This window comes from Abrus precatorius, unplaced genomic scaffold, assembly GCF_003935025.1.
Source record: "Abrus precatorius isolate BTA unplaced genomic scaffold, Abrus_2018 Scaffold7, whole genome shotgun sequence".
NCBI classification, from domain to species: domain Eukaryota; kingdom Viridiplantae; phylum Streptophyta; class Magnoliopsida; order Fabales; family Fabaceae; genus Abrus; species Abrus precatorius.
The window spans coordinates 11,274,327-11,301,705 of NW_020874417.1; the positions used below are offsets into that span (position 1 = coordinate 11,274,327).

A 27,379-nucleotide genomic window follows, 5' to 3' on the forward strand; every position below is an offset into this window, starting at 1 on the left:
TCATTTATGATTTTTTCCTAAATAAAAATCTTTATTTATTTTTAAAAAAAAAATTGAAAAGCTTGAAAATTTTAAAATATTCAAGATTGAAGTAGAAAAACTACTCGAAAAAATGATCAAGATTGTAAAATTTGATTGTAGTGGAGAGTATTTTGGTAAATATGGCATTATAGGGTAAAATATGAGATCATTTGTTTTGTACTTTCAAGATTGTGGAATAGTTCAACAATACACCATGCCTAAAAGTCTTGAACAAAATAGTGTAGCTCGAAGGTATAATAGGACACTCAAAAATATAATAAGAAGCATGATGAATGAATGTAACTTGCCAGAATTTTTGTGCGGTGAAGCCTTAAAAATAGCCTTTTACATTCTTAATAGAGTTCCTAGTAAATATGTTCCTAAAACACCTTTTCAACTATAGATAGAAATAAAACCAAACATAAACCATTCTTCGAGTTTGGAGGTGTCCAATTGAAGTAAAAATTTATAATTTCTTACAAAAAAAGATAGACCCCCAAGATGAGTCGTTGTTTTATCATTGAATATCCATATTGAGCTAAAGGACACATGTTCTTCTATTCTAGTAAGGAAAGCAAAATAGAAAAGTCCATGAATGCCAAATTTTCTAGAGCTTGATGTAGTTGATCATGTTATATCATTCAAAGAGATTGATGTCTTATCACCTAAGACTATTGTCTTACCACTGCCTATTCCTGCTATAGGCATTCTGATAATTGTTTCAAATAAAACTGAAGTTTAAAATATTCCAGTTGAGAATAAAGACATGATTGAACAAGTAGTTGCCCCTCAAGTTGATCATATGTGCGATCCTCTTACTGCAATGGATATTCTACAGCCTATTCAACTAATTGCATGGATTCTTTTGAGAATATCAATTAGAGAGAGTTGATATGCTAGTGGTGATGATTTTGTAGTCTTAATGAGGATGCATACAACATTAGACACGTTGATCCGAAGAACTCTCAAGAAGTTGTATCTTGCTTGCAATATGAAATGTTGAAGTATGCGATGAATGAAAAAATGCAATCCATGTCGGTAAATGATATATGAGAGCTTGTTGAGTTACTTGAGAATTGTAAGACAATTAGTTGTAAATGGGTCTTCAAGACAAAGAAGGATTCAAATGGTAAAGTTAAAAGATTTAAAGCAAGATTGGTGGCCAAGGGTTTCACACAAAAGGAAAGGATTGACTTTAAAGACACTTTTTCACCTATGTCGACCGAGGATTCCTTTACAATTATTATGGCATTGGTTGCTTACTTTGATTTAGAGTTGCAGCAAATAAATGTGAAAATTATTTTTCTAAATGTTGAATTGAGTGAGAAAATACACATATAACAAGCTGAGAATTTTCATCTTGATGACAATAAGAACTTGGTCTGTAAACACAAAAGGTCCATTTATAGCTAGAAGTAGACCTTTAGATAATGGTAATTGAAATTTGATGAAGTGGTGACATCTATGAGATTTAAAGAGAATAAATTTAATGTGTATATACCTCAAGATCAGTGAAAGCAAATTTATCTTCCTTATGCTCTATGTGGATGATATATTGTTGGCTTGCAATGATTTTGGCATGCTACATAAAAAAAAATAGATGTTGACTAAATCTTTTCACATGAATGATATGGGTGAAGATTCTTTTAACCCGAAGATGTTCCAATTGTTAAAGGTGAGGTTCAATAAGGATCAATGTCCTAAGAATAATATCGAGCGAACATAAATGAATGACAGACCTTTTGCAAATGTATTAGGAAGCCTCATGTATGCTCAAGTATGTACTAGGCCTGACATCACTTTTATAGTCAGTATTATGGTAGATATTAGTCAAATTTTGAAAATGATCACTGGACAATTGCTAAAAAAGTAATGAGATACTTATAGAAGATCAAAGAGTATATGATTGTATATAGGAGAGTAGACTACCTTGAGATTGTGGGGTACACAGATTCCGATCTTAACAGGTGCTTCGATGATAATAAATTGACTTTAGGATACATCTTTATAATCGCTAGAGGTGCGATATCCTGGAGAAGTAAGACAAAAAACTTTTGTTGTCTCTTTTATTATGCAAGTGAAGTTCATTGCTTGCTATGATGTTGTTGCTTATGTTATTTGGTTGAGAATCTAGTGACAAAACTTTGTATTATGGACTCCATTACTAGGCACTAAGGATTTTATGTGACAACAACGCTGCAGTGTTATATCCAAAGAATAACAAGATTTCTAGTGGATCTAAGCACTTGGAGTTGAAGCATTTGATTGTCGGAGATGTTATGAAAGATGGTTCTATAATGGTAGAACACATTGATACAAATTCCATGTTAATTGACCCCTTGACCAAGGGACTCAGGCCCATTATTTTCAAAAGGCATGTTGAAAATATGGGCATTGTGGATTCCTTTGAAGTATTTGGTTAGTACAGTTCCTTTTTGGTTTTATATTATTTTGCGTTTATTGGATTTTTGTTTTTGTATCTTAGTAAATGATGTATTGATAACATTTTACATTTGATGAATGAATAATGAGATGATATATATATATATATTATCAAATGTGAACTATTAAGCTTAACGTCTTGGGACCACTATATTGGAGGTTAATGCTAGTTAAAGGTGAGGCATGATGGTTCATAAAGAACTATGTAATTTCTTTAACTTTTAAGCATTTGAGAAAAATTAAGGACTAATGTAGAAAATGATAGTATGACTATTTGATCACATTGATATACCATTTTTTGGCTAGACTGCACATTGACGATTGGTCGATAAAGTTGGTGGTATTTGTAACTATGGAAAGAATTGTGTCAATAAGAGATGCAATCATTGTCATGATTTGATATTGCATGATTTTGTTGAAAGAAGTCTTAATTAAGTGTTGTATCTTAGGATTATATGTTTGTGGCCACATGTTATTACCCCAAGAGTCTTTTTGTTTTTAGTTTTTAAAGTTATAAACTACACAATTGATTTTGCCCAAGTGGAAGAATGATAAAAAAAAAATTTATAAAATTATTATGGGTTACAATCAATTATGATTTTTGATTTTATAAAAAATTGACTAATATTATGATCCATTTAAGGATACTTAAGTCTACTAATAATGTGATCAATAATGTAATCAATTACTTATGGGCTTTGGACACTTAATATTGATCTATATGAGATATAGTAGGACATAACCTTTAGGCATATGATGGGAGATGCCTAGGGTTAATAATAGTGTGACTAAGTCCCTTTTGCTATCACGAAAACACATTCCTTTATTTTCTAGGTTTGCCCCCATTGAAAACCTAAGATTAAGAGAATGTGATTAGGCAAAAAAAAAAATCTTAGTTTTTACTCACAAAGGATACAAACTCAAGTAGTCTGTTTATGATACAATTCACAATATTTACAACAAGTAAGTGACTTTACAATTGTTTTACCATTGTCATTTTAAATTCATGTAATGAGATCCAATTAATTTTATTTTTATATATCATTGTCCAACAATCCCTTCACTTCAATTCCATCATGGTTTGCTAAGTTGAAGAGTCTTGTCCATATCGATCTTCATCAAAATGGACTCCCTTTGATGGAATGTTCTCTTTTATCAATTCTCAAAAGCATGTGTATTTTAAAAAGCTTATATTTAACCAAAAAAAATTATTATCTAAATAATAATAAATTTAGCGATCACTTGCCAACTTGGTTGGGGCAACTTGAAAATCTAAAGGACCTTGATTTTATTTCAAATTTTTTCCAATGACAACTTTTGTTCTAGGAAAATTATCAAAGTTGGGATATCTATATCTATCTAACAATAAGTTGGATGAGACTCTTCCCCAAAGTCTAAGGAAACTAGTAAATCTTCAATATCTTGATCTTTCAAACAATTCTTTTATTCGCCCTATTACTCATAGTTTCAATCAACTTATAAATTTACAAAACTTGGATCTTTTATCAAATAAGTTAGACAAAATGATTTCTATGAGAAAAGAGTGTTCTTCAATGATGTTTTAATTATATATTTTAAATTTCTTAAATAACTAAATTAGTGGTTCACTTTCAAAATATAATGCCTAATTTATAGAGATTGATTCTCGAAAGTAACCTCATAAATGGTTCAATACCAATCTCTTTGTGCCAAACTATGTTTGAATTGCTAGAAGCATAATCCAAGTTCCTTGAATTTTTCAAACATTTGGCATTTGAACCTTGCTAATAATCAATTCAATGGTTCACTTCCATAAAATATTGGTCATACAATGTCCCAAATGGAGAATTTGTTACTTGAAAAGAACCTCATAACTGGCTCAATATAAACCTCTTTTGTGCCAAATGGAGTACCTTGACCTTTCAAAAAAATAACTTATCTAGTGAAATTCCAAATTGTTGGAAGGATAATAAAAGATGGGAAGAAATAAATTTCCATCAAACAAAGTATCGGTTGTGTTTCAAAGTTCATTTGGAAATCTTTCTTCATTTTTATGGTTGCATTTGAACAATAACATTCTTCAAAGGGAGCTTCCAGTGCCTCTGAGAAATTTGGAGCAAGATCTTGCTGAGATTCAACTTGCTGAGAGTATATCATCATGGACCACAACACTTTTCTTGCACTACAAATTCTTAGATTTTGAAAAAACATGTTTACTGGTAAAATTCCTTCACATATGTCAACTCACATAACTAAATCTTTTGGACCTTTCTTGTAACAAACTGGAAGGTTTTATACCTTGGTGCATAGGCAATCTCAAGTGAATGACTTTAAACAAATTATCAAACCAAGCATATAGAGAATTGGCACCCTTGCCTTAGAATACTACGATTCCAAAATCTCCTAAAGACCTAAACCTTAACCTAAATGGTATAAAGAGAATGTCAAAGAAATTTTGAATGAACAAAACTTGATTACCTCAAAGTCTTGAAGTTAGTAGTGAACGTGGACTAGTCAGAAAATAATTTGAATAGATTTATACCGAATGGAATAACTTATCTCACTGGATTGCATAGTTTGAATTTGTCAAAAAATTATTTGAAAGGAGAGATCCCTAAGATGATAGGAAATATAAAATCATTAAAATTCTTAAATGTATCATATAACTTACTTTAAGACATAATTCCAAATAACATGTCTGCTTTAAATTCACTCGGTCATTTAAACTTGTCACACAATAACCTTTTAGGACCTATTCCCAAAGATAATCAATTTTTAACTTTGGATGACTCATCTATATATAGTGGTAGCTTGTATCTTTATGAATCTCCACTTCAAAAAGTATCCTAGTAATGATTTGAATATAGTCTCTAAAATAAAAGGTAATGCAATTGAGGATGGCAACAAAGATAAGGTAGAAAGAATATGATTCTTCTGTCATAATAGTTGGCTTTGCAACTAGTTTCTAAAGAGTTATTGGATTCTTATTGTTCAAGAAAATTTTTAGACATTCTTACTTTAGATGGATGGATGAGAAAACAAATGATATTTATGTGGTAATGGTAATTAAAATGGTATAGCTAAAGAAGTTGACAATGTTTCTATGGCTAATTGAATAAGGTTTTTGTTTGTTTTCTTTTATTATATCTATACATATATCTTTAATTGACAGGTAATATGTTGTTTTGCTTTTCTACATACATATAGATTTGCTTAAGAATTATATGAAACAACTTAAGCTTTCAAGTTTCAACACCAACTATTGTTTTTAGCAAATAAGCAAATACCATAAACTATACAGTCTTAATATTCTCAAGTTAATGTTCTGGCTTAATTAGTAAAGTGTGAGGAATTTACCCATATATATTTATGCATATGATTGGAATTCATTTATCATTTAATTTACATAGTAACTTAGAATAAAAAAATACTAAAATTTTTTTGAAATTAATATATATATATATATATATGTATGTATGAACTACTTTTCAAATTGTATTTGAAGAATGGAATGGTCATCCGGAAGAATCAATTGATCGATTAAAATTTTTTATAAACTTGCATTGATTAGACCAATTGATGATATTGAATTTTTTTTTAAATATAAGTTTAAAGAAATCTTTCATCAATAGTGGTTAGTATTGAAAAAATTGATGTAATTATCAAAGTGAAAAATAATAAGTAATTCAAACAATATCATAAAAGTATTGTATTATACTTCAAGTATTGTATTGTTTGTAAGCATAAAAAAAGCATCAATTTTTTTGTATAAGATCCGTAAAAGATACAATATTCAATTAATTTAAATTGTATTGCATTACTTAAATATGCAAAGGTGAAACCTCTAATATTTTGTGCTGGGATAATGGAATAATAACACAAATAAAAGTAAGAGAAAACAATCAACTTCATTAATAAAAGATTATTACAAAACTCTTAAATATCACACTACCCTTCTATATAACATACAACTTTTTTTTTATTGTGTTTATTGTTGTTCTACTCCATTCCCCATCAAAAGAAATAAAAATTGCTCCATTTATAAGTACTCGTGCACATTTTCCTTCACATAAAACATCCATGTAAAGAGGAATTACAAGCATTATGCATAGGGATGAAAATAGGCTAGACTTTGCATATATAAACTTGGCTTATTTAATAATTTTGAAGTCTAAGCATAACTTATTATCTATCATAGGCTTTTTATTAAATCTAAATTGGCCTTTTTAAAAGTCTAATTTGACCATTAGCCTTTTTTATGACCAATTTCGTATTGAAACATTCATTAAGTCATTAAGCTTCCGTATAAATTAACTATTAAACTATCTAAATAGGTATGTCATATTGAGACATTCAATAGGGCTCTTTCTTTTAAAGGGTATGTAGTAAAGACATTCATCAACTTTAACAAAAAAATTATTTTTAATTTAAAATTTTATTATTTTAAAATTTGATTTAAAATTTAATTGATTTAATATATTATTAATTATTTTTATATATAATTATTTAATATATTATTATAAATTTTATAAATTTTAAATAGGTCATTCTAATAGGTCTAATAAGTTTTTTCTTAAGCTTAAGTCTAACCTATTTAATGAATTAAGCTTTTTAAAAATTTTAAATTAAGCCTATTAATTAAATAGGCTAGGCCAGGCTAGGCTTTAAAAAAGTTAGGTCATAGACCCTTGTCGGATAGCTTAGCCTATTTCCATCTCTAACTATGCACGACATCATTTTATTTGCTAAATTTGACCAAAACTACAAATAATAATTTGAAGCGATCAAAGGAATTATAGCGGGACAACTCAACAATTCTCCCCTTCCAGCTACATATAGGAAGTCATTATTTAATGTCCATTCCAATGATGTCTTTACATAGTTCAAACTTTTCTTTAGCGACTACCTTGGTAAGCATATTTGCTGCATTCTTATCCATGTGAATCTTCACTAAACTTAAATCCATCATGTCACATATCCAATTATAGCAAACATCAATGTGTTTTGTGCAAGAATGATACATTGAATTTTTACTCAAGTCCAAAGCACTTTGACTATCACAATATATCATGCATTCATTTTGTTTGATCCCAAAGTCTTAGAGAAAACACTTCAACCACAACATTTCTTTCCCAGCTTCAGTTGCTACTATATACTTTGCCTCTGTTGTGAATAAAGCAACGTACTTTTGCAACCTTTATTGTCAACATAAGGCTCCCCCTAAAAAAGTGTATATGTATCCTAATGTAGATTTCCTACCATCAAGATCTCTAGCCATGTCAACATATGTATAACCTTTTCTTTTGGAAGAATCCTTTAACTACTAGTCACACCTTGTGCTTCATGACCTTTCCATTGCTATCTTTCTTGATCTTGAACACCTATTTATTCCTTAGCTCCTTATTTCTTTCAAGGATCTCAATTAAGTCATATGTTTGATTCTTCTGTAAAAAAATTATCTTATCTTGCATAGCTCGTAACCATTTCTTCTTATCTAAATGAGATAATACTTCTTAAAATCCTTTTGGCTCCTCCTCTTCAGTGAGAAGAATATACCGTGACTCCAAATACTTTTTTGATGGAATCTGCCTTTGTCTGACCTCCATAACTAAGCCTTATTTGGTTCTAGTGGCGCTTCATTTTCTAGTCTTTCTTCTTTTGGTTACTGAAGCTCTCTTGGCTCAATAACCTCCTCTGTATACTCTTGTAGAGCTTCAGGCATGTCCTCATGCACCTCTGCATTCTCTATGATAATAAGTACTGAATTTGGAACAATATCTTTAATAATTAGACCTTTAGTCACTGTAGGTTTTTCTAGGTCTTCATATGTTTGGTTTTCTTGAAATAACTCATCTCTACTTCTGAACACATTCATCTCCTTTAGCCTCATTATTGGTATCCAAACTCTTCATCTCCATAATCAATGAAGATACATAGCATGGTTTTTGCATCAAGTTTTTGCCTTCGTTCTTTAGATACATGTGCAAATGTCAAACACCCAAACACTTTCAAATGTGAATATAAAGGGTCTTTTCTAAACCATACATTCTTTGAAATATCAAAGTTCAAAGGAATTAAGGGTGATTTATTTAAAAAGTAACATACAATGCGAACAACTTCTCCCTAGAATGTCTTGAACAACTTTCGCATTCTAAGCATACTTTTAACTCTCTCCATAATAGTTTAATTCAACCTTTCCGCTACACTGTTGTGTTGAGGTGTACATAGTATTGTCTTCTTATGCCGAATGTCATATTTCTTGCAATAGGCATTGAACTCCTTGGAAGTATATTCTCTTATCCATTGTTTGAACAAAGACACATTAACTTCTTTCCTATTTTACATTTTATCATGGCATGAATCTGCTTAAAAAGTTCTAGTACTTGATCTTTGGTTCTTAAAAAATACATCTAAACCTTTTTAGAAGCATCATCAATAAATATTAGAAAATACTTGTTACTACCTAATGATTCCACTTCCAAGGGACCATATACATCAGATGAACTAGATTTAGTAACTCTAATTTACGTATTGATGAGGAGTTAAAACAAATTCTTTGTTGTTTATCATACAAACAATGATTACAAGGATGACTTGATTTATCCTTAATAGTGATCAATTTCTTCTTCATCAAGGTTGACGAATCTTTCTTACTCATGTGATCAAATCTTTGGTGCCACAGATCCTCAGACTCTTGCTCTACTACATATATACTTTCTAAATTGATCTTTACTTAAGTTTTGTATAAGCTACCACAAAGTAGTCTATGAACAACAACCACAACTCCTTTGAACATTATCCATGTACTATCACAGAAGCAATTTTTGAAGCTTCTTTGATGAATCATTCATCCTGAAAATAGAGTCTTCTACTAACACTTTCTTAGACTTGTAAAAAAAACATTTGTTAATTATTTATTATAAAATCAAAATAATAGAATAATTAAACTATTTTACCTTTTCATCAAAATAACTTTTATTTCAAAAATCAGAAAAAACAATAACATTTTATTATATTTTTATAATTATTTAATTTTAATAAAATTTAATGTAAATAATATATAATTATATTTTTAAAATAAGATTGACTATTTATATTTAATATATAAATTATTAACCATGCAAATTAATAGAACTTATATCGGTGTAAATTAATTTCTTCTTTTCAATGCTTGATACCTCTTTCATTGACAAAGTTTAAAAAGTTTTATTGAACTACTTTGCCAAAACGTCAAACTACATATCATCTTTATATTTTATATTAATATATTTTGGAGAAAAAAGTATTCAATTGTCAACTTCGAAAAGTTTTACGTTAATTTATATTAAATTTATAAGTCTCTTGTATATATTACAGGAGAGTTTTTAAGTTTAAATAAAAGAAATCAAAATACATTATTATTTAATAATGATAAAATTATATTTTTTTAAGAAGTATGAAGTATAACAGTATACGTCTTTCATATTAATAATGAATATTCTATTTTATTAGATGTAAATAAATTTAAAAATAAGGTTTTTTTTATTAGATATCAACAGGCAGTTATACCAATATTAGAGGTTAAATAACCACAATAAAAATTGTAATGCTATACTTTTGGAGGTAACACATCACGTAACGCATCAAGTTTTAAGAGGCACGCACAACCACTCACTCACTCACGCACGCTTGCGAAAACAAACCCCTGAATGAAATCAGCAATGGTATCAGCAAGTACCCTCTCTTCAAGCTTCATTGCAGCACCCCAATCCTTCTCCCTTTCCAGAACTTCACGCCGCTTCGCATTTCCTCCGCGTATGATCACCACTAAAATGGAAGCATTCCAAGCCCAAGCCCAAGCCCAAGCCCAAGCCCAAACCCAGCCCAAGGAGGCCAAACTCTGGGGTGGGAGGTTTGAGGAGGGGGTGACCGACGCCGTGGAGAGGTTCACGGAGTCGATCTCCTTCGACAAGGAGCTCTACAAGCATGACATAATGGGAAGCAGAGCGCACGCTTCAATGCTCGCTCATCAGGTTCCTATTCCGTTCCTTTTTTTCTTTTTTTTTTCTCAAATCCATTCACTCTACTCAATACTCATTCTTATGGATGTAGGGTTTGATAACCGTCGCTGATAAAGATTCTATTCTCCAAGGTTTGGATGAAATAGAGAAGCGCATTGAGAATGGCGAATTTAATTGGAGAACTGATAGAGAAGATGTGCACATGAACATTGAAGCTGCGCTTATCGACTTGATCGGTGAACCTGCCAAGAAGCTTCACACCGCTCGGAGTCGAAACGATCAAGTTTTAACTGATTTTCGCCTTTGGTGTCGCGATGCGATTGATAAGATTCTCGTACGCATGAAGCACCTTCAGGTCTCGCTCGTCACTTTGGCTCTCAACAACGACGGTCTCATTGTTCCTGGTTATACTCACTTGCAGCGCGCACAACCGGTTTTGCTTCAGCATCTTCTGTTGGCTTATGTTGAAGAGGTTTGATGAAAAATTGTTTAATTGTGGTTGATTAAGTTTATGTGTCTTTCAAAGTTTGAAGTGTGTTAATGTTGATATTAGGATGAGAATTCAAGAATTGAATGGTGGTGTTTTTAAATTGCTTGAGGACGTGCTTAGTATTATGATAGAGCAGTTATATTTAGTATGATTTTTTTCAGTACGAATGCGTATGATGAATACACGTTCGATGATGTTTAATCGGTTGATTAGCAAGTTAAATAATAAAACAAAATTAAGTATTGATGCAAAAATGAAACCATGTCATTCATAACATTTTTTTCGAAAGAATTTGTACCGTTCAACAATTTCTATTATGGTATTATTGTTGTTGTTGGTTAAAAGTATGTACTTATTCACTTAAAAAGGATGGAGTTGAGATTTTAAACTCATTCATTTGTTTGACGGTGAATATTGTTGTGTTGCAGATTGAGCGCGATGCTGGGCGTTTGATAGATTGTAGAGCTAGGATGAATTTCTGCCCCTTGGGGGCTTGTGCCTTGGCTGGTACAGGGCTCCCCATTGATCGATTCATGACTTCAGAAGCTTTAGGATTTACGGCTCCCTTGAGGAATAGGTATTTGTATTTGACACCGTTTTATTTGTGAGAATTCAATCTGTGTAGTTGTGCCTGTGTGAGTCGTGTTGAATCTTGGTGTATATCTCTCTGGCTGATTGATTTTATGTTATTGTGTTATACAGTATAGATGCAGTTTCGGACCGAGATTTTGTACTGGAGTTTCTTTCTGCTAATGCCATCACAGCAGTGCATCTTTCTCGGCTTGGTGAAGAATGGGTATTGTGGGCTTCGGAGGAATTTGGATTTATCACGCCAAGTGATTCCGTTTCGACTGGAAGTAGTATAATGCCTCAGAAGAAGAATCCAGATCCGATGGAACTTGTTCGTGGGAAGTCTGCCAGAGTCATAGGAGACCTGGTTACCCTCCTCACATTGTGCAAAGGACTTCCCCATGCTTACAACCGTGATTTGCAGGTAACTAAAGAATTAAAACAAAGTTTAACTTTTCTTGCTTGGCATGTTTTCCTTGATGATGTGTTCCTGCATTCATCTGTTTTCTTTCTGCACTATTTGTCTGAGGTTCATTAATAAAAGTTCCTCTCTGGAAATAGGAAGATAAAGAGCCAGTATTTGACAGCGTTAGGACAATTTTGGGGATGCTTGAGGTATCAGCAGAATTTGCACTAAAAATTACTTTTAATCGGGAAAGAATACAAAAGGCATTACCTGCCGGTCATCTTGATGCAACTACACTCGCTGATTATCTTGTGAAGAAGGTAAGTCCTACTCTGTATAAGCATTCTCTTAAAAGTACATCTTAAAAGTACATCCGTGTATCAAATTAGTTAAATTCTCTTTCAATTTAACTTTACATTGTTAACAATGACGTTTATTATAAACTTGAATGTTTATCTAATTACTCATTAATTTTACTGGCCCACATTGTAAAATAGATAGATGATTTTTGTTTACCTGAGGTGTCCACTCAGAAATACTATCCAAATTTTTCTTCTCCACTCATTGAGCTTGACACTTTCATCCTTATAGTTCTTTGAAACTGATGTGTCCTCCTCCAACGAAAGCTTTTCTCGGTCATCAAATCCACTCACAAAATCTGCCTCCTGTTAGGTTGATCTTCTTCTTCACCAGTCCCCTGATCAAGTGATTCAGTGTGAAGATTACTCCTTGCCTCAGACTAATCACTTTTATCCTGCATCTTTAGCTCTGGAATCCCTTCAGTCCTAACATCAATACTTCCTTCAAATGGGACTCGCCATCTTCATTTCTGATATCACTGAGATTTGCAGCATAATCTTCCTTCTCCTCCTTTGTTGTCTTGACATCATTCTAGATTGCTAAGTCATCAGTAGGCAAATTATCACCTGTTTTTTCAGACTCCTCTTTTATTGCTAAGTCATCAGTAGGCAATTTATCAGCTGCCTTTTTTCAGTCTCCTCTTTTAGTTTTCTGTCTTGCTCACTTCTGTTTCCGTTAAGTAGAAAGTTCTCCCCCTCATCTAGCTTCACATTATTCAATTTTCCTGAAAGACTTTCAAGTTTACAACTGGCTTCATTAAAGTGTCTTTGGACACTGCTTTCTTGCCTTTTGACACTATCAATAATTTTAACTCTCCTCAACTCCTTTTCCAGTTCTTTCAGCTTCTCTTTGGTCTCTTCTGAATCTTCTATCAGTATTTCCTTCTTGTCCTCTTCCAAGCTTAGTATATTTTTTTGGAGTTCATCTGTTTTTTTTATCTCTGTTTCTTTACCAAGCCCAGTCTGAGAGGAGACCGCTGTCTCCAGGGTAACAAACTTACTTACAAACTCATCAATCTTCTCTGCTATTTCTGTCATAGTGAGGGAGTTACCAGAATCTTCCTAAAGGTTTTCCTTAATCATGTCTTGCAACAGCCCCACATCATGCGCATGCATCTCTTCTTCCAAGCTAGCCATCTCTTCCTCTAAGCCTTTTGGTTCTGTTCCTTGGTCTTGTTGACTGGAATGTTTAGAAATAGATTGGTCTCTTTAAGAGTTTAAAACTTTTCATGAGCTTCCTTAACCCTTTCGTATGCTGCTTTAGCTTCTTCAGATGATTGTGCTTGTATTTCTTCCTTGACCCTTTTCATGAGCTGCATGTCATTGTCAAAATTCAGATTTGAACCCATCTCAAATCCCTAGTCCATTTGACCTGATGTTAATTTGTTACTGTTTCAACAGAAAACAAAATCAATTATGTTACCTCCTCATCATCCCTAAGAACCAGTTGAATGAAGGAGACGAATGTTTACCAAGTTTAGATCTTACCATATTTCCAACACTGAATTAAATATCGACTTCATGATTGTTTCTATGTTAATTATGGTCAGTACTCAGTTGTCAAAGTCCAGGCATCTATTACCAACCTGTCCAGTTTTTCGGATTAGGTGCCAAAACATGCATCGCTACCTCCATCTTTACAGGATTCTGTCATAGGTCCTTGTGCCCCTCTCATTCTCCGAATGGGGCAAGTCCTTTGGCATGACAGAAATATAGACATGTTGCATTTTAAACTGGTCATAGTGAACTGTCAAGACATAAAGCCTTTTATATCATAATATTTCTGGACTCATTGGTCGTTGCCGTTAGCCTTTATGTTCCAACTATATTATATGTTTCTTTCTCTCCTATTAAGAACTTTTTCTTTTGAATTGTCTTCCCTTTTCTCCTTTCTTAGTTGTGCAAATTTGCCCCTTATTCTTACCCTTTTTCTTTCACATTCAGGGTGTGCCATTTAGAACATCTCATGATATTGCTGGAAAATCGGTTGCATTATGTACATCGAAGAACTGCCAACTGCTGGACTTGAGTCTTGGTGAGCTGAGAAATATATATCCAGCCTTTGAGAACGATGTGTATGAATTTCTTGGAGTAGAAAATGCGATCCAGAAATTCAGCTCTTATGGTTCTACTGGATCAGCATGTGTTGCCAGCCAACTCAATTATTGGAAGAAAAACCTTGACATGAAGTGAAGATTACTGGATAGGTTTTTTCAATTGTCATGAAATTATTGTCTTGATGTCTTTAAATATGTGAAATCTGTAGGAGCGTTAGTTGTTAGCAATCAGGGTTACTGGATAGGTTGTTTCAGAATGAAATATGCCTTGCCTTGAAGTTATGAGGTTCATGCATTTTACCTTACCTGTTGACAGTAATTTCAGCATGCTGTATGAATTTTTGGTAGCTTTTAATATAAAGTCAGAAAGAGTTCTGATGCGTTGATTGGAAAAAATAGTTAAATCATAATGGTTGAGCAGAAATGTAAATTATATGGTATGATATGATTAACATTATTATCATGACAGTGTACTTTTGTTAATATAGATTCAATACTCTCCCCCAACCCCACACTCCACGCGAGATAACATATTTCAAACAAGTTTTACTTATGTAAAGTATATTCATTAATTAAATTGATAGGCTCTTTTAAAAGAAAATAAATAAACAAATCCTAAAATCGTAAAATTGCAAGGTTGGTTTGTTGCAAAGGATCACAAAAAACGTATATTTTAACAAATGAAGGCTCAAATTCATAATATGGTGAATCACACAACACGTGGGCCAACATAATTCCATCAAGTATAAATCATTGTCTCCATACGAAATGTATGTGATAATAGTTTATACTATTTCTAGTTGAAACAGAATTGCTTGGCGTGATAAATCCAAATTCCTCCGGAGCCCACAATACCCCATTCTTCACCAAGCCGAGAATGATGCACCGCTGTGATAGCATTAGCAGAATGAAACTCCAGTACAAAATCTCGGTCCGAAACTGCATCTATTCTGTATAACACAACAACATAAAATCAATCAGCCAGAGAGACATACACCAAGATTCAACACGAATCACACACCAGGCACAACTACATAGAATGAATTGTCACAAATAAAATGTGTCAGATACCTATTTCTCTATAATGTCAGATACCCATTGTTGATACCATTGCTGATTTCATTCAGAGTTTTGTTTTCGCAAGAGTGAGTGAGCTGTGCGTGCTTCTATAATAACCAGGTTAGGTCAAGCTAGCCTGTCAGTTTTGGGGTTTCGGTACCCTTCTTATGCGGTCTAAAATACTTGTAACATTGCTAAAAAATTAATCCAATATTAAAAACAAATTATTTTTAATACTTTGTAATTGCAAACCACTCTAACACATTCAGGAGGAAAGGGTTGTAGCTGAGGTTCATTGGAAATAGAGAAAGAGAAGGGGTCATTAATGAAAGTAAAAACGACAATGTACATGGTGGCGAAAGGTGACTTTTGCAATGTCACCGTGGTCTTCAGGCTCAGCAACGGAGATTACTTGCAGCTTTGGAATGGTAGTTGTCAGTGGTAACTTTGATAAAAGCTTGGAGGTTCTATTTTTGGGATTTGTGAGGTTTTTTTTTTTTTTTTCTAAAATATGATAAAAATAAAAAAATTATCAAAATAAAGTATATATGAATTATTTTCTCATTCAAAAGTATTTTTTATCACGTTATGAGAGTCAGCTGTAAAATAGCTGATACTTATTTTTTTAATAATAAAAAAGAAAATACCAACCTTTATATAATTGACACTTGTATTATTTTTTCCGTCTAAAGTATTTTTTATCACGTCGTCATTGTAAGAGTCAGCTGTAAAATAATCGATACTTATTTTTTTAACAATAAAAAGAAAATATCAACCTTTATATAATTGACACTCACCTGGGTGATGCTCAAAGGTCTTTCAACGGCATTATTTCACCCAATGTAACAGCATGGACAGCTCTTACAAATGGGTATGCATATCATGGACTGGGATCTGAGGCAATTTTACTCTTTCGCTCGATGTTATTTCAAGGAGTTGTTCCAAATGCAACTACTTTTGTTGGAATTAGGGTGTGTTGTTTGTCGGCTCTACACAGTCGATACTTATTTTTTTTATCAATTTTATTAAGCTCAGTTTTTAAGATTAAAAATAAACAACTAATAATAAAAATTTATTTAAAAAATATTTATTATATTTTTATAATTTCAATATAATAACTATGTACTTTTTTCATAAATTTTTTTTATTTACCGATATTTAAACTCAGGTTTAAGAGCTGAGGTTATATAAAAAAAATTATTATTCAAAAAATAAGTATCAGTTTTATATAAATGATATTCTTTTTATTATTAAAAAAATAAGTGTAGACTACATAAAAGTTGACACTCTTTTTTATTATTAAAAAAATAAGTATTGACTCTTTCACAACCGATATTATAGTAATATGGCAATAAAAAATTTAAATAGAAAAAATGTTTTATATATACTTTATTTCAATATATCTTATTTTGACAAAAAAAAAATAAAAAAATTCAGTTTGTGATTGTTTACGACTGTGACTTGAGTTTGCATACAGGAGTTGACTTAAATAGTTGTGATAATAATGTCAGCAGTGGGAGGGTGAAAGTTGTGTGGTTAAAGTTTGATGAGAGGTGCTTGTAGTTTGAGTTTATAGTTAATATGAGAAAATTTAATGCAAAACTTCACGACCATGCGACCATTGACATCATCTTTCTCAAGAAGTCATCTTCCTTTATGAAGCTTACATTCATCCATTCCTATAAACCGCTAATTGCTATAGAACCTTGCACTAACGACTTATACAGTATAATCAATCAACACTAAAATCCTTTGCTCGGAATTAAAACTAAGGTTGTTCGTGGGTTGAGTTGGGTGAGTTTTGTAGTAAAAAATAATCAAAATTTTATAAGTTGGGTTGGGTTGATTTTGACTTTTTCTTTTTCACCTAACCACGGGATGAGTTGTGTAGTCAAGTTGGAAATTAAAATAATATGTATGATTGATGGTCTAATCTCAATATCTCAAATAATAAATTTATTCAAATAAAATGAAAAATCATTCATTTTAAGACATAGCATAGTACTATTAATCTAAAATAAAGAGTTAAAGTATTACAAAATAAAAAACAAACTTCGACAACCTCTCATAAATTATACTCAAGATATTCAAATTATTTGTCAATCTTTAATTATTCACTTAAAACAAATTGAAAGGACTCAAAGTTAAAAGCCTGAGAGGATGCATTATATAAAAACAAATGAAGTTAAATAAAAAATTAAGAGTATAACATCTTCTATAATTACAAAAATTAATTAGTAAATTATATAATTATCTTATTGGAAAAACTAGAAAGTAAGATCAATGTCAATATGTTCAAGACCTGAAACATCAAACATATCTAACAACACATGATTAAAATGTAGTTAAAATAATGTCATAACACAGAATCACACTCAGATGCAAAGTCGAGTCATGGTGGAGCTTGAAATTAGAGGAGGCAACAAGTGGCAGCCACGACACCATAATGGAACGCAAAAAAGGGAAAACTAGAAACGTGAGATGAGAGAAGAAGTGAATAACAAAAATTGGAAATTAGGATTCCATTTCACTTACTAGGATAAGAAATAGGGTTTTGGGTTACTCTAAAAGATTGAAAGTAATTTAGGCCATTAACATGAGTTCAAATGCAGTGGATCATTGGGTTATTGAATTGGGTTGAGTTTTAACATTTACAACTCGTAACTCAACTTATACTTAATTGGGTTATAATATTTTTACCCAAATTGGCCCATCTATTTGAACAACTCATTAATTTTTAATTGGATTGAGTTGGATTAGTTAGGTTCATTGAGTCACCCAAACCTGTGAACACCCCTAGTCAGAATCAATTAGCACCAATGATGGGATATAGGCCATTGGTTATGGGATACAAATACTCTATATTTTTTGTGTGAATATGAGCCTGCAATCCATTTTTTGTCAAGTAAAATTTGTCTTGCTTAAGCAAAAATAAGTAAAATTCACTTAAGCACTAAAAACTCTACTTATGCAAGCAAAGATTCGCTTGACAGTGTGTGAATCTCGCCTAAGTGAGAGAGGAGAAGTCTTTAAGGTTATCTCGCAAAATTGCTTTCGCTTAAGCCTGTCTAAGCGAAAATAATTAAAATTAAGTAAATTTGAGACAAAGAACAATAAATTTGAGGCCTGTCATTTGCTTAAGTGACCTTATAATCACTTAAGCGAATGCCAAAATGGCTAAAATGCAACAAATTGAGATTCTCTTAAGTAAATGATGTAAAAAATGATAAAATTAGGCAAAAATAGACATGCATGCAAGGTTGAAATACAAGGAAAACAAAATTCCATTCATGAAAGGAAAACACATTTGATAAATACATTGAATATCCAAAATAGGATAAGGAAAACATATTGGATAAATACTACATTCCATTCCATTAATGAAAGTTAGTATTCAAAATGAAAATTTACAATTGTTATCCATTACAAAATAGCATATTAAGATTAATTAAAAACAAGCATTGTCTTAATTTAGGCTTTCAGGTGTCTAAAGTAATTATGTCTGGCACATACTTCTCCCCTTACAAGAGTTAAATATGATCACCCTCATTAGTTGTAGCATGATCCTCATCTTGCTCTACTTCTTCCCTTGCTTCTTGACCTTATTCTCCATTTCCTTCTTCATTTGCATCAATGTGCTCTTGGCCTTTCTCATTTGATTGTACCACATGATGCTGTGCAGATTATTACTGAGGTGGGAACGTAGGGTTGATGTAGGAATTCCTTGATTCCTTTGAATGTGCGGATCATTCCTAGAGCAACTTTAATCACTAATCCTTGATTCTTTGAAGAACAATGCAATCGTAAAAGAAATTTTAAGAAAAAGTAGAAGAATGAGAAGGAAATTGGTACCACTCTCAAAAGGAGTAAGCTACATGATCTTCACCATGATGGAAGGATCTACCAATAAAAAGTAAACTCAAGTTCTCTACCTAAATCACTTGAGAGAAAAAAAAATTTTCACAAAACTTATTAGATTTCATAAAATCTGAAAAATGAACTAAAGTTCTCCAAAATACAAAGGAAGAGTGCCTTATATAGGCAACAAGCTACACTAGCTATTAGGCTAGACCCAACTATACAAGAAGGCAAAAGCCCAAAGTTACAAAATACACTATGAGACATAAGAATCATGAATGATATAAGAGAAATAAGAATATTTCTTCAATGTGTGACCTTCTATGGATTTGGGCCCAAGATGACTTACTAGGTCCACAAGCTTACCTATGACTTCTTTGGTCTTCTTAACCCTTGACCTAGTCATAGGGCATTGAAGTCCCTCCAAAGCATCTTCTACTTGGCTCAAGCTCTCCAAGCTATTTAGGCCCTCATCATGCCCTCCCTTTTCAAGAGGATTTGCCCTCATCAAGGGCTATCTCCAGGCTATGATATAGTTGCTATAAAAATTTTAGAAGCAGGCCATGGGAAAGCATAAGACTCTTCGTGATGTTGGTGTAATGTGAACTTGTGGAAAGAGAAAAAAAGGATTATAATAGAATAAAAATTTCAAATAATAATTAAAATAATAAATGATAGAAGATTGACTTGTACAAGACCTCATTGTGTTACATGTATTCACAATTATTTGTTGCTCTATGTGAATGATATGCTATATGACATGAATCCATTGTGTCATGTGAGCATGGATGTTGATGGTGGTGATCATGTTGGTAGTGTTGTCGGTGCTATAGATGAGGAGGGTTGAGAAGAAGGTCCAATAGGATACTTCAATGAGTTGGTGTAGTAATTTTTTATGAAATGAGAATTGATGGGTTTCTTCAATTTGTAAGTTTGGTTGGAGCAGTCTGGAATGGTAACACCTTAGGAAGCACGGAGAGCTATGATGAGATTGGGAATCCCAAAGGTTTTGTTGCTACTGTAGAAGTGAATGAGTTGAAGATGACAAATTGGTAAATCTCATTTGCAATGATTATGGCAATGTCAACACTTATCTTTTCCATTATACTATAAATGAGAAGATATGTACAAGGCATGTGAACATCTAAGGTATGAATGGTAAAGGCTATATTGGCAAAGAGGAAGGATGTCTATATTTAAGTCAAAATGTTCAGACTTTGCCTCTTGAAGTGTGAGTATGAGTTACACCATAAGCTAACCATGTTGCGATATGAACTATCACCAATAATAATAAAAATGTCAAGGTTTACATATATACAATGTTTAACTTAACAAGAGTTTGCTTAATTCTTGGCTTGTTACATATCACAAAGAATTGAAAATCCTCCTTTAATTGAATATGTCATTACTAAAATAAACTAACAAAGATCATGAACAGTTATATTTGATTTTTTCTTAACTACTATATCTTGCACTTGTAAAAAGTTTGAAATATTTGACATACTTTGTTCTCATCATCTCATGCTTTGAAAGTATCTGAAGCCAATGATGTAAAGATTGACCTTGAGAAATACATATGTAAGAGATGGACAACACAAGGCTATTGTGAGATTATTCACAATATAAAAAGAATAGAGGTCAAAGGAGATCCTAAACTTAGTATCACACACTGATGTCATCACCTGGCATGTAAAATTATTGGGTTGGCTTCTAAGGTATCTCCTTCACAAAAATATTGTTAGCTAGTCAATAATAATATTAACATTTTAATCAATCAAATCATAAAGCTTCACTTACAAACTAATGACAAGAATAAGAATGAGTAAGAAATTATGGCGATGTTACACAATCTAAGAGATTCAAACAATAACCAAGCATTAAGAGAAAAGGGCATAAACGATTAAAAAGTTAGGTTGGGCTACAAACAAAGAAAAAGAAGAACAGAACTCTACTTTTAGGTCAATCAGCATCTCAATTACTTATTTACAATGATTTTTAATATCAATAAATACATGTATTTTAACTTGCTTATTATAACCATATGATAGTTTTTATGTGAATATGTTTTAAGAATATCAACCAATGCTTTTGTGATCCATTTGAAGTACATTATTCGACACCTTCATGTTATAATCCCCTCACACATTAGTTAATCAAATCTGTTTCACAGATTTGTTAATAGTAAGACGGTTTAACTTAACTTGATATTAATAAAATTCTCTTACTTTTTTCTCATCCATGGTTGTTCATAATTTCTCTTTTTATTTTGTAGGAATAACTCAATAATCCCAATGAGTCCTTCATCAAAATTAATTATGCAACCACCAAAACTTCTTTTGTTTCATCATTAAATAGGTATTTATCAAGTCATTTTCTATATAAAATATCAGTTGAAATACTATGTCATTAAACGTATTTAACCCAACCTTGCATATTGTTTGTATTTGTATAACTTATCATTTTTTGTGTTATTCACTTAAGCGATTAAATTTTGCTTAAGTGAATCTTAATTTATTACATTTTAGGCAATTTGACTTTAGGCAAAAACACAATTCACTTAAGTGAATTTATTTTTGCTTAAGTGAATGACAAGATTTTCAACCTCTACTTTTTGTCTTAAACTCACTTAACATTAATTAAATTTGTTTGGGCTAGCTTAAGCGAATCCTAATTCGTTTAAGCGAATATGAGGTTGTTTAAGCGAATGATAAGCCTCAAATCTGTTGCTCTTTGTCTCAAATTTGCTTAATTTTAATTAATTTTATTTGAATACAATTAAATGAATGCAATTTCACTTAAATAAGACAATCTTAAGGTTTTTCATATCTCACTTAGGGGAGGTTCACATTTTGTCAAACAAATCTTTGTTTATTTAAGGAGAGTTTTTGTCTTAAGTAATTTTTACTTATTTTCGTTTAAGTGAGACAAATTTCACTTAAGAAAAATTGATTGTAGACTTATGTTCACGCTATAACTGTAAATAATCCATATCTCTTGCATTAGTAGTCATTGCGGGTCTTTTACCTTGCAAAGGTTGTAGGGCTGATGAGTGGAAAGAGTTTAGTTAGAATCTAAATTTAGAACTGCATACGAATGAAAATTAGGTAGTATAACAAAGATTTTGAGTTTCATTTACTACAATTTGCCTTGTCATCTTAAATCATGCTTTTTGTATTTTGGAACAGTGGCGCATATAATGAAGCTGCAGTTGTATGTCAAGATTAACTAAAATCAAGAGAGTAAAAAATCATATTTGTTTAATCAAATTTTGTGTGATTTCTAATATTTTTTAATGATTTGCTTAAATGAAGCTTAATTTGCTTAAATAAATTTTGACTGAAATGTTAAGTTCGTGTTGAAATTGAAGAATATAGAATCTCTATAAGTAGATAGTGTTTCTAAAGATTTCTTTCTACGATAAAACTGAACTCAAAATCCTACATTATATTATAACAACTCTTATTAATTGATTTCGAGTGTTTCATAATCACGTAACTTTTTAAAACTATCATGAAATTTTAAAAATATATATATTTAATAGTTGTATGGCTTAAATTTCCTATCTTCTTCTAATTAGATAACATTCTCGTTAAGACATCTCGTGCATATATAATCTGCTAAAGTTTTAGAAATATCTGACATTTTATTTGTAAATATTAGTAGGATTTTTTTCTTATTTTATTTTGAATTCTGCTTAGGATTTTTGATAGATTTTTATCTAGATTAAGATTTGTTTCGGTTTGAAGAAAAGTTATTATTTATAGAGTTAATAAAGATTTGATTTTGAATTTTTGTCGAAAGTTCGTTTTTTTTTTTTTATTGTTGGTGGGTCTAAGGTTAACTTCCGATTCAACTCAATCCAAGTGTATTGAATGGCATTAAACCATTTGAAAATTAGCGCAACTCAGCAATAATCAAGAACTGTTTTGTGGTTTTACAGAAAGAGATGGGTTCTTCCATATACATCCCAGAGCAATGGTCCAAGGCCATGGAGGCCATCATACACACTTCAATGCCTCCTATTGCTCTTATATGTGGCCCCAAGAATTGTGGAAAGACAACCTTTTCTCGCCATCTTCTAAATCTCCTCTTAAACAAATACCCCAAAGTAGCTTTTCTGGACACTGATGTTGGCCAACCTGAGTTTACTCCTCCTGCTTTGCTGTCACTAACCATTGTTCATAAAGTAACTCAAGGTAAGTTACTGAATCCCTATCTTATTTTTTTCATTCAAATGTTTTATAATTTATTTTAAAGTTATTTTTTTTTAATTGTTTTAGATTTGACGGTTCCATGCATGAAAACACCGGAGAGGTATGGAGTATTATGTTATCTCAATAATTTGGGAGTTGAATTTGTGTTTGTTGGTTTTTGTAATGTTGCTTTTATTTGAAGTTTTTACAACATTGCTGCATTTTGATAGCAGATAACATCTATTCAGTAGTCACATATATGATATACTGTGTAAAGTTTAGCCACTTTGTATTTTTTTATTTGTTGGTTAGGTTAAGATGATTTCTACGGGAGGGGTATTGTGTTGCATGATTTCCAGATTAAAGTAGAACTATCTTGAAATCAGATCACTGCTTGCATTAGCATTAATGAATAATAAATATTTTGCTGTGTGTTTTTCTTCATTTGATTTTGTTTTTAATGCGTGGTTGTTCCTTTTTCTGAAGATGTTGTAAGAGTCAAAGTTCCCTGTCATTCTTCTCTTTTCATTTGTTGTGAAGTTTTTTTACACACGCTGAATTGGGTGATATTTATTATCATATTTATCCGTGTTGGATTTATGCATTCAGTTATGTAAGTGTCAGCAAATTCATGTATTATTTGATTGAACATGTGGTGGGCTTGCTTGACTCGTTATTAGTCGTTCTGTAACAGGTGTCTTTTCTTTGGTGATGTTTCTTCTAAGAGAGATCCATCAACATACTTAAGTTACGTATATGCCATATATGATTATTACCGTAAGTAGTATTGCAACTTTGGTAAGGGAGAAAATAATTGTAGGATTGAGTTGCCTCTTATCGTGAATACTCCTGGTTGGGTGAAAGGTAAGCTCACATCTGTTTCAATTATTAATCTGGTTTTGTTAATCCAACATTTGTTCTTATACTAAACTATTTCTTCCATAGAATGATAGCTATATATCATCTCGTATGGTACTTGTTCAACGGTTTCTTTTCCTTTGTATTTCAGGCGTTGGTTATGATGTACTAGTGGACATGTTGAAATATATTTGTCCAACACATGTTGTTAAGATAAGCATATCCCTTGAAAATAAGAATTTGCCAGCAGGAGAATTCTGGTTAGATGGGGAACATGATGGAACAGTTAACTTGATTGAGATAAACTCAGCTCGTCTGGACTCTTTAAATAGATCGTAAGCTTGAATTGATCAAAATTGCAGATACTAGTTTGTTCCTTTACTTTCCATGTTTTATGCTTCATAGCACAGAACATCCCTATATTTGTTTCCCCAGGGTGCTTGTTCAGAAGGATGCACGTGTCCTGCGTGATTTACGAATAATGGCTTATTTCAGACAATGTTTTTCTAGTGATTCAAATATTTCTACTATCAAGGAACTTGCACATGCCTTGGCCTCTCACTGTCCATATGAAGTTCCCATTGCAAGCATAAAATTTAGACATCTTCATTGTGAGGTTGGTCCAAATTTTACTTATTACCTGTTATGATTCTGTATCATGCCTATGTGCAACAGTAAGGTTGCTACATTGTGACCTGATGGTTCAGAAGATAAAGTTGTGTACATATAACCCTTCCCAAGCATCATAAAGTGGAGTCTCGTGACGGAGCTGCCTTTTATATGTTCAGTTTTCATGCATTTGGTCCATTTTGATTCTAATCTCACTTGATTTTTAAATCATTTTGCTATGAGTCTAATTATTTAATATGTTGTTTTCATGTTAGGAATTTCAACAATATTTTATTTATCTATAATTAATCTCACTGAGGTGAACAAATTTTTATGGTGTATCCATATATTTGTAGGTCCCAACCTCTGAAATATTTTACAGTTTGAACGCCACCATTGTTGGCTTAGCAGTTGATTCTGAAGGACCTGAAAATTTACCTTGGTGTTTTGGTCTTGGTAGGTTTGACTAACATCTCAATTCTGAAATGTCTCATTATGTCTTGCTCTGAAAAAGTGGGTCACTGTACTGAAATACTTCTGCAAAATTGAAATTTCAGATTTGAAAAGCATTGCAAACTAGCTCAAAGTTCCCTATTCTGTATTGTTCTAGTCTGGAACACTTCAAATGCCTTTTAAACAAAAAAGGACATTATAATTCTAATTAAAAGATAAATTAACTTATTGAATGTGAGATCGGTTTTGGTAGCAATATGGCACACAAATATACTGTGAAGGAATGTGCATTTGTGGTGTAGCTTCCTTAGATCTCATATATCTGTTGGTTGTAACAAGTTTATCAGTGTGTTAGATTTTCAATAAAATCTCAAAAGTGTAATATATCTTAAAGGATCTCTGCATATGAAAATAAAAGAAGTGACATTCCTGATGGGCACAAATTATACAACCTTCCTCTATTCTTGTTATTATGCATTTCCATATTTCTACATATATTCATTGTTGAACATATCTTGATTTTTCGTGTTTCAGGGATTGTGAGGGGTATTGACACAGTCAAAAGTGTGCTCTATGTCATCACACCTGTGCCACATTGTTATCTGGAAAAAGCCAACCTCTTGCTACAGGGTTATATCCAAATTCCTGATTGTTTATTACAGGCAAGGGATTGTTTTACATTCTTTTGCTTTTTCTTAACATAATCTTATACAGACGATGATAATATGTTAAAAGCTAAACCAAACTGCTTTCTTTTATTTTCTGACAGCTTTCTAACTAATTGATTGAATGAGTTATATGACATATTTCTACTATGAGAAAATGGCTGATTATGTGAGAGGTAAGGACTACCAACCTGGTGAAGATGTCTCTAGAGATATTAGAGGAAATGGTTTCCAATTAGGTGGAGCTTCGCCTAGGTAGTTTGCTTATCCCAGGATGAAATGAACAAGGTGTAGCTGCCTTGGATTAGTGCTTTTAGCTAGTAAGATGTGACCTTGGGTGTTGTGAGTCTGGGAGCAAGAGTTGTCCCAAGTTGCTTTTCTAACGTGAGGAACACTGAAAATTCTTGAGGGAGAATTTTGTTTCTATGACCACCAGGAAACTAGGTTTGGTCTAGAAACATACATAAATCAGAGGTTGACTGTGTCATCTGGGCCACTTGTCCCATCAACACCACAATAGGCCCAGATAGGTAAAGGAGAGGTAGGATCTGAGAGCTGCAGCAATAAACCATGTGATACGGTTGCCTTCAGATACCTTAGGTTTCTTGTAACAACCCTTCAATGAGATTCCAAGGGATGAGAAAGATATTGGCAAGCCTTATTCACTATAGGAATTTCTGGCCTGGTTAAGATATTGTAACATTATGTCTATCAATAATATTCTGTTTATTAGCTGCTATTTTCTCTTTTCCTTTTGAACATCAATGTTGTACTTGAAGTCATACATATCAATTTTATTATGACCAAGGATACATTGTCATTACCTTAATTGTTTTGGGACTAGCAGGGTGGGGTGTCCTTGAAATTTTATGTCTTCACGCTGTCATGATTAATCAATGGATGTTTCTTATATTAAAAAATGACTTGCTTGCAGGTTCAGAGATGCATATCACCTTACATGTCAGCGAATACTTTGACTACAAACTAGTTATTCTTGTGTTGGCGAAGAGGACCATTATAGTAACGGATTAACAAGTTAGTAACCAACTCCATGTAGTTATTATAGAAGCTTCCTTACCCATGGAAGAAGCACATATATTATAATTTATAAAAATATGATTTAGGGTTTAAGGTCTTTTCCATAATTTATGAAAAACATATGATGTAGGGTTTATGGTCCTTTTCAAAGTTGTTTTTATTTTATTTCAATAATTTTTTTGATATAACTTATTATTTAAAAATAACTGAATAAATAAACTGTGCATTTATGATCCTTTTATTTTTAAAAAAATTAAAAGATTAGTTCAATTATTGCTTCAATATCTTTTTAATTTTATGTTAAATGCTTTATCTTAATTTT

General features: G+C 32.0%; 1 protein-coding gene and 1 pseudogene across 1 annotated transcript; both read left to right on the forward strand.

The window, feature by feature from the left end:
- Positions 1-10,102: 10,102 nt before the first annotated feature.
- LOC113872644 (argininosuccinate lyase, chloroplastic) lies at positions 10,103-14,712 on the forward strand. Its single transcript, XM_027510350.1, has 6 exons — positions 10,103-10,454; positions 10,534-10,914; positions 11,361-11,509; positions 11,635-11,926; positions 12,064-12,228; positions 14,212-14,712. The coding sequence occupies exons 1-6, from the start codon at positions 10,131-10,133 to the stop codon at positions 14,458-14,460; spliced, it is 1,560 nt and encodes a 519-aa protein (XP_027366151.1). The 5' UTR covers positions 10,103-10,130; the 3' UTR covers positions 14,461-14,712.
- A 1,014-nt stretch (positions 14,713-15,726) lies between these two features.
- LOC113871474 lies at positions 15,727-26,278 on the forward strand (annotated as a pseudogene).
- The last annotated feature ends 1,101 nt before the right edge of the window (positions 26,279-27,379 follow it).

Bases quoted from the DNA above. Each gene is read 5' to 3' on its own strand.
- LOC113872644 (XM_027510350.1), top strand. From the start codon at position 10,131: ATGAAATCAGCAATGGTATCAGCAAGTACCCTCTCTTCAAGCTTCATT. The intron at 10,455-10,533 runs GTTCCTATTCCG...TTATGGATGTAG, and splicing joins CTTCAATGCTCGCTCATCAG to GGTTTGATAACCGTCGCTGA. The intron at 11,510-11,634 runs GTATTTGTATTT...TGTGTTATACAG, and splicing joins ACGGCTCCCTTGAGGAATAG to TATAGATGCAGTTTCGGACC.